The sequence below is a fragment of the Sinocyclocheilus grahami genome, unplaced genomic scaffold, assembly GCF_001515645.1.
Source record: "Sinocyclocheilus grahami isolate Dianchi unplaced genomic scaffold, SAMN03320097.WGS_v1.1 scaffold148.1, whole genome shotgun sequence".
Lineage (NCBI taxonomy): Eukaryota > Metazoa > Chordata > Actinopteri > Cypriniformes > Cyprinidae > Sinocyclocheilus > Sinocyclocheilus grahami.
This window is the reverse complement of record NW_015505327.1, coordinates 1,517,275-1,526,215: the sequence shown is the minus strand read 5'-3', so window position 1 is coordinate 1,526,215 and position 8,941 is coordinate 1,517,275. Positions and strand designations below refer to the sequence as shown.

The 8,941-nt window shown below is 37.5% G+C and overlaps 1 protein-coding gene across 3 annotated transcripts in view; it reads right to left on the bottom strand.

Annotated features, from left to right (window-relative positions):
* The window catches only part of LOC107591923 (nucleolar protein 11-like), a 44,197-nt gene that overhangs the window by 14,810 nt on the left and 20,446 nt on the right, over positions 1-8,941 (bottom strand). For all 3 annotated transcript variants that reach the window (XM_016281207.1, XM_016281208.1, XM_016281209.1), the window contains exon 4: positions 1,889-2,037. In XM_016281207.1, the coding sequence (XP_016136693.1) occupies positions 1,889-2,037 (149 nt within the window). The remainder of the gene's footprint in view (positions 1-1,888; positions 2,038-8,941) is intronic.

Genomic DNA, 8,941 nt, shown 5'->3' with positions numbered 1-8,941 from the left:
GATATATTAAACATAAAACATTGGAATACTGATACTTGAAATAATTAAAAAAATGAAAAGATACTTTAAATGTGAAATTAAAAGCGCCAGTAGGTGGCAGCAAGTCACTGTTAATAAGCGAGTCATTGCGACTGAACCGAATCATTTAAACGGTTGATTCATTCGGGAATGAAACACAGTCATGTTGCTCAGAGACGCAAAACAGCGCTGTGGCTTTGTTTGGAATTATTTTTGTTGGCGAAAGTGTGCAAAAACAGGCAATATGGTGTCTAAAAAATCTATATCACATTTGTATATGGTAATTTTTGGAGAAAAAAGGCACTCTTCCGTGTGAACTTGAGTATAAATATACACATTTTCTGCCCCCATGTCTTGAATTTGTGATCATTCTGAATGTATTTTAATAGACTGAATCATGCAGTGATCAGGCAGAGCGCACAGCAAATGAGCACGTGCACTAGACTTCACGTAATGCGTGCACTCTGTAGGTGTTTTGAATGTTTTTTTTGCGTCGTGAGAATATGGAGTAAAATAGCTCACTTGTCATGGTGTTACTTAACTATATCATGTTATGAATAAACGAAACATTTTGAAATTTTACCTCAGTGTGTTTCTTCTGAGTTTGTGTGCCGTCACGCTCATTTGTTCTGAAGTCTCGAGACAAACAGAGTGAGGCGGTAATGAGACCGAATTTAAGACATTAAGACTTTAAGGCCTTATATTAGGAAAACGTTATTTAAGACATTAAGACTTTTTAAGGACCCGCGGACACCCTGTTATACAGTAAATGTTAATACAATTTAGGGTGTTTTAAACAAGTGAATCTTGTTAAAAGTTACATGCAGTGGCCGTGCTGGAGCATTTCCTGAGCATCAACCCGATGAGTGAACAGCAATATGAAAGCGGCTTCATGAGACGAATGATGAGCAAATATACAACAGAGAGAATTAAATAAAATTTCTTGAATTGTGTGAGACTGTTGAAAGTGCAACAGCGCCGCCTTGTGACACTGCAACGTGCAGCGCTCTTTTTTTTTTTATGAAATCATTTTGAAGTTTAATAATCGATAGGCTGGATCGCGATTTATGTTTTTCCATCCCCAAAATATAAGACGACTTAAAATGATCATTAAGACGTTTGTTTTACCATTTCATGTATTGAAGACTTTTTAAGGCATTTAATGTAAGAAAACTCACCCGGAGGGATTTTGCTTTATTCGTACACGTGCTCCTTGAATACATTTTACAGTTGCGCACATTTATTTTTATTTGTGACTCAAGCGCCCACACTGTTGAGCCCCGTCTTTGTCTGTGAAACATCCGCCGCATCTCTGCAGCACACGTGGGAGCGTCAGCAGGAGTAAACGGTTCTCACACACACAGAACGAGCAGATACGAAACGTGTAGGGCAAGGGAAGATTTTCCACTAGTTAATCGATCGCGGATGGTTTCATTATTTTGGGCGGATAAAAAAGTATGAAAATAAAAATAATAAAAGCAAAAATGTTTCTCCATATATACTTGGGCGGCCGTTAATATACCCGAGCGGCCCGCCCAAGTAACGTCTAAGTGTGGGAAGCGCTGTTATTGCAATTTATTGGATGGGAGGCGCGCTACAATGTTCTGTTCATTATCTGAAAACAGGCTTGACTAATCGATGCTTGAGATTTATAAATCAATATCGCTTCATAAAAATAAGAATCGAATAAATCCTGATCGGAGCATCCTTAGTTTTGTGCCTGCTGTTCGCAGCCCCATCAGAACAAAACCATTTTCAGGCTATGACTCACCAACTGAAAACCCCAGCAAGTACATTTTCAGAACTCTATTTAATAATATAAAGCCCTGCTTAAAAGGGATGTTATATTCAGAAGTCTGTGATCTCTGACCTGATAATCTCATCCTCTGTCAAAACATCCTCCATGGGCTGTTGTGGGGAAGCAAGCAGTGAGTCCAGGAACCTGACAGCCCCACAACAAAACAGCACCACGGGCTCAGAGTCAGTAGCTGACAGCACTTTGAGAACATCAGCTGAAACCTGAAAAAAAAAAGTCAGAAAAAATATATTAGATACTAAAGTTCAAATGCTACACTTGGTATTAACATCAGTTTCAGACAATTCATTTGAAATGGTGTAATTGGAGTACAAAATGTTTTATAATAAAATAGTCCACTTCAACATTCGGAGGTGGTCAAAAATGCAAGTGGCCACATTGATTTTGCAGTTTAAATGTCATTCTGCCTGATCAAAACAGCTCTTTCCTAGAGAAATCAGACAAAAGGTTATAAGTAGTGTTCATTTCGTTAACGAAAAATATGACGAAAAATGTTCGCTGACGAGTTTTTTTCCCATGACTTAGAAGAGATAACAATAAGGGCAATAAATGATAACTATGACTATATCAACGTGCAATATCATTGACGATAAAAGGCGAGACTAAAATGTAGGCCTATTTTAAAAAAAAAAACTATACCAATTTATTTTCGAAATAAAGGAGACAAAATGTAGCAATAAAGGAGACAAAATATTATTGCGGACTGCTGTACATGCCTCTACTAAACAAGCTTTCATGTGTGCAGTTGCCAGATTCAAAACCACAAATCAGAGCTTCTCTGTTAAAATACATTTGTTTGCAATTGTGGTTGCAGAATAAATTTGGGCTGTCACGATTATGAAATTTGGCTGACGATTAATTGTCTAAAAAGTGTCACGGTTATTGCGATTAATTGTCTGTTTTTAGGGCTTTGGCGATTATGACAATAAATTTTTTTTTTTTTATGGCTTTCATTATATAATTGTGATTAATTTAATGGTTCAGTAAATAATTGTTATCTTTTAATCTTTTTTGAGGTATTATTTTGCAGTGTAAGATTACAGAGTATTCCAAATTCTAAGAATCGGCCAATACCAATCCAACACCAGTGCTATTTTTTTTTCTACACCACTACAGAATATCAATACTGTGTTTGTGGAACTAATGGTCACTTTTTTTAAACCCTGTTAAACAATCCACTAAATACTCACTTCCTCATTACAGAGAAAAACTACATTTGAATAAAAATATACTGTATAAGCTATGAAATTAAACTAGCTAACTGTATAATTTAGCAGCAGAAACAATATCTTGAAAAAACATCTTTGGTGCACATTATACAATTTAAACAGGTTTATTCTGTTAACTATTTTTATTCTTACAAAATACATTCATGAAAAGATAGAAATCATGAGAAAAATAAAAGCTTCTAATAATCTGTGCAAAACTTTGATAATGTGAATTAAGCTCTTATGCACATCCAGGGTGCAGAATGGTGCACTTGAAGCAACATGGAGTCGCAGCGCTTATGCATATCTAGGGTGCAGAATGATGTGCTTGAAGCCTCCTGTCACAGTGCGCTGCACTCCACACGGTAACGTTACAAGAGAAGAAAAATGAGAGAGCAATGAACTCCAGCAAGATGTCTTTTTATGCGAATTCCCAGACCTTTATCTACGCATCAAGTATTATAATGGGAATATGAATGACTGAATGATGCATTTTATATAGCACTTTGTGTATTGTTGTACACCCAAAGCGCTTTACAATAATGTTGGGGATCTCTCCTCAACCAACACCAGTGTACAGCATCCACCTGGATGCGACGGCAGCCACAGGACAAGAGCGCCAGTGTGCTCACCACACACCAGTTATTTGTTCAAAATATTAGAGAAATATAGTAGCTCAATGCATAGAAGATCTTGATTAGGTTAAAACCGAAACCAAGCCATTCAGAGCGCATATTCAGCACATTTAGACGGAAAAACATGACTGCTGCACTCGTGTCTCATGCAAGAGATGCAAAGAAAGTCATGCAAAGTTAAAACAGAAAACGCGACACGAATTTGTGAAGGTTTATTCCATTTCACTGAGTCTCATTTGTTTTTAAACGCAATCTGTGAGATCGGTGATTTGGCTCCTTGTATTAGGCTAAGCAATACATAAACACATGATGCTGTTTTGTTCATAATTGTTTATGCAGTTTACAAAATTATATGTGTTTTATACATGTTCATCCATTAAAAATATGCATGTCTTTATAGACAGTTATTTGAACTGACAGTTTAATGCGCTGCATTATTTTGCTCATTGTGCCTTCCTGTGGCCACGGGGAAACAATTCAAAAGTTTCCTTAAGACTTATTTAATCTGCATATAAAACATAAGAAAGGAGATATTCGTTTAAATTTTATTTTGTGTTTGACTGTTAAAAAATAATATATATGCCTATATATATATTTGTTGTTTGTCTTAATAAAGTGGGCAAATTAAAAATACAGTGGTTAAAAAAAAAGAAAAAAAGTCTATTGCTCTGTTTTAAAAAAAGGTTACAAAAAATGTCAATAATTATCGATACCGAACGATATGAAACATTTTTTAGCTATATCGCCCAGCCCTAGCGTGTAGTATACCTTTTCATTTGTTCCGGTCTTACTTAATGCTGCTATATGCTGATAACCAAGCATGTAATTATACGCCTTCAGGCTTTTATTATTTTTACAATGAAACAGACAAGCAAAACGAAACCGATCAGAGAAATAAATCTTTTATTATTAACCAGCTATCCCATACTATAATTAAAACATCCTGTTGCTCTGTAAACTGTGTATTGTACATAAAATACATGGAATTACACATACTATTTTTGACAATAATTTATGAATATTAATTTGTTCATTAATTACGAATGTTAGAAAGGCTGCACTAAATTTTGTTCAATTAAGTGTTACCTCTGTTTACATTTTAATTGTTTAGGTTTTATAAATATTTATTTTTTGTAGACGTTTCAGCAAAAGAAAAGGCTGCACTAAATGCTACCTCAGTTGTTTACATTTTTAAACTGAGGTTTTAATAAATATTTATGCATAATAAATGTTCATTTAGTTTCACGAATTTTCTGCATGTCTCTCATTTACTGTAATTACATGTATTATATTGGCCAATCAGCCAGATTGATTTCTCAATATCGAAATCGGCCATTAAAAATCCCATACCTTTACATAGAAATCAGTCTACAAGATTTTATAGACAACCTAGGAAATAGGGGATTTTTTTTACTTTTTAAAATTGTAAAAGCTGTTCACACACTCAAAAACAAATAAGTGATTAATACATGACAGTTTTTACATATAGCCCCTTCAATATTAAAGGATTAGTTCACCCAAAAATTTAAATTCTGTCATTAATTACACACCCTCGTGTTTTTCGAAACCCGTAAGTCCTTCGTTCATCTTCGGAACACAATTTAAGATATTTTTGATGAAATCTGAGGGCTCTCTGACCCTCCCATAGACGGCAAGGTAACTACCACGTTCAAGGTGGTTCAAAAGTACCAAGATGATCGACAAAGTAGAATCAGAATGAGTTTTTATTGCCAGGTATGTTTACACATACGAGGAATTTGTTTTCATGACAGAAGCTCCACAGTGTAACAGAATGACAGTGACAGAACAAAAACACAGATAATAAAAAATAGAAAAATAGAACATAAGGAATAAAAATATACAAATCGACAATTGTATGTACAGGTATATAACAATAGACAGTTGTATGTACAGGTATATTATGTGCAAATTGAAATGTAGACTGAGTGTGTGTGTTAGATAAAACAGGACAAACTAACAAAAACATAAAAACAACTGCAGAGCACGCCACGGAGGCAGCCATCAGCGTCGGCGCCATTGTGCATTTGTCCGTGTGACATCAGTGGTTCATCTGTAAAGTTATGAAGCTACGAGAATACTTTATTTGTGCAAAGAAAACAAAAAGTAACGACTTTATTCCACATTTTCGTCTCTACAGGCAGCGGCATTCAAGCGGTGTCTTAACGGTAAGTTGCTAACTAGTTTGTGAATACATAACTTACTGTAAAGTTAATAAACAATGACCCCATAAGTTTCCAGTGTTTCCCATACATTGATTTATTTGTGGCAGCCGCCACAATATCCATATTGACAAATATCCACCGCCCCCTGCCATCAGCTCTCGCATCACACACACACAAGCGCGACTTTAGCGCTATATTCAGCAATTTTCAGAACCTTTTAGTGGCTTTTTTCCAACCTTTTTTTGAACTACAGCTAAGTTGAACGATTTCGCCAGTACTGCCCTGAGAGCGCGAGGTCTGACTTTCCCGTCGTAGTATATTCTCTCTCGGTGTCTACTCTGTGCAGCAGCGCATTCAGTGGCCGTACCGCAGCAGACTCGTCAATAACGGAGTACAAAACAGTGTTTCCAAGCACCTGTCGGTTACTGACTATTTGGGCTTATAAATATGAACAGTTCGTCTGTTAATATGTACATAGTTTGTTACTCAGACAGTGTGCTGCACGAGACAAAAGTATAGCTAAAACCACCGCATATAGTGTTGGTGTTGATGTTGATATGTTGATTTTAATAAAAATAAAATAAAAAGGATGAAGTCATTAGTGAAGATTAAGCTACAGTATTGAGAATATAATATAGAATAGAACATGCCAAACCAGTTTCGTTCCAGCTCAAATATATCATTCTGTTAAGGTCTCATACTTTATATATATTTATTTTTATTACAGATGGCTAAGGGTGGTAGTAGTAAGGTGTGTGACTACTTCAACAAGGACTCATCTGGTGTAGTTATCTGTAATATCGGGCAGGCTCGGTCTGTCAGGGATCAGGCAGCCTCAAACAGAAAAATACAACCAACTTGTGGGCACATCTTAAAGTGAAACAAAGAAGTCTATCATGAGGCACATGATAAAGCAGCACAGCCTAAAGACGACAAAGCTCCATCACAGCCCACACTCCAACAAGTGTTTGATAAGACCACAAAGTGGACCACACACGATTGAAGGTCAAAGGAGCTGGACAAGATCATGGAAATGATCGCCACAGATAATCCTGCCTTATGCAGTTGTGGAGGGTGCTGGTTTTAAAAGATTACTGGCCAAGAAAGAGCCCAGGTAACCTTTGAAAAGTGAGAAGTATTTCTGCACTAAGCTGATGGACCAAATTCACTCAAAAGTTGTAACACGAATAAAGCAACTTCTTTCTGTGGAAAATGCAGGAAACAGTATTGCTTTTACCACTGACTGTTGGTCTGGTTCTACTGAAGCCCTCATGAGCTTAACTGCTTATTTCATCGACAAAAACTGGAATAGAGTCCAAACTGTGTTGAATGTGAAGGCCATGTCTGGGTCCTACACAGGGGAATACATTGGGCAGATCTTCCTGACCATGCTTGAGAAATGGATCATCAACACACAGTGTGTCCTCCTAGTGCTAAGGGACAATGGCGCGAATATGGTAAAAGGCATGAGACTTTCAGAGATGCTTGTGGGATGTGACGAGACGAGTGGGATGTGGCAGCAAACCTGGTGGAGACCCTGACACCACTAGAATAGATAACACAGGAAATGAGCAAAGTAGACTCCTCTGCTTCCTGCAATATACCATGCGTAGCAGTGCTGAGGTGTCTCCTGCAGTCACAGGGACCTACCAGTAAAGTAATTCAGACTCTGAGAAAGACTATGCTGGAGAGCCTGGATAAGAGGTCGAAAGAGGTGGTGCTTGCATGCCTGCTCGACCCACGCTACTACCCTTGTCACCAGAGACACTAGCCAAAGCCTGGCTGAGGGAAGAGGCAGAGAAGACTCCACCAGACCCAACACCAGCAGAAAGCACCAGTGATGAGGGAGACCCCAAAAGACAGAGAGTGGAGGACCAGGCCCACAGTCTTCTAGACAATCTGTATGACACCATGCTCACTTCAACCAGTCATGCACAGGCACCTGAGGGGATCCTTGAAGAGCTCGAGAGGTACATGAATGAGCCAGTTATAGACAGAAAAAGAGGCAACCCACTGAAGTGGTGGAAGCACAATATTAGCCGGTTCAAAGGAGATACCTCTCCTGTCCCACCCTCTTCTGTGCCAAGTGAAAGGGTGTTCAGGACTATTGGCAACATTTATGAAGAGAAGCTAAGCTCACTCAAAGGAGAGAATGCAGAAAAGTTGTGCTCTCTGCATTATAACCTGCCCCTGTTGGATTGGCAGTATTAAGGACTGTAGGACTGAAGGGGACTTGTGTAAAAAAAAAAGAAAAAGTGTGTTATGTTCATTCAATTGTTCATTTACATAGGCTTGCCCCACACAACCAAATTCTTTGCAGTTAAAGTTTATTTTTTATTATTATTATTCATTCATTTGAGATGTTTACATTTGGAAAAGCTGTGCTTCCTGCATAAACCTGCCCCTGTTGGACTGGCAGTAGCTTGATTGCCCTACACATTTACATTATTTTCTTAATTCAAGTTTTATATATATATATATATATATATATATATATACTGTATATAATAATAATGAAAAATAAGGTGGATAAACATTGCCTTATTAAGCATTAATCGGAGGAAAGATGAGAAACAAATGCCATCGAAAGTTTTCTGAAGACAGTCAGTTCCCCGTTATGCATTCATTGAATTCATTCATATGTTCTTTCATATAGTTTCTCTTAGCACTCTGCCTTCCGTCATGTTTTCACACAAAATGAAACCTACACTGCCTGCGTGAGACTCTTTCTAACTTTGCTTAATGCTGAACAGTATTTACCTGGTACTGTACTATAATATACACAAAGAATATCGGCCGATATATCGGTATCAGTATTTTTTTTACTCCCTAATATCAGTATCGGCCCCCAAAAAACCCATATTGGTCGGACTCTAATAATGACATCACGCCGGATCTGGGTCAGCGCCGCCACACTCACATCATGGTACTGTCGTGAACGAGAGAGAGAGAGAGAGAGAGAGAGAGAGAGAGAGAGAGAGAGAGAGAGAGAGAGAGAGAGAGAAATAACATTGAGTTTGAAAAGAAATTTGGCTCATTTGTATTTCTGTTTTTTTTCGCACATATTGTTGATGTTGAACA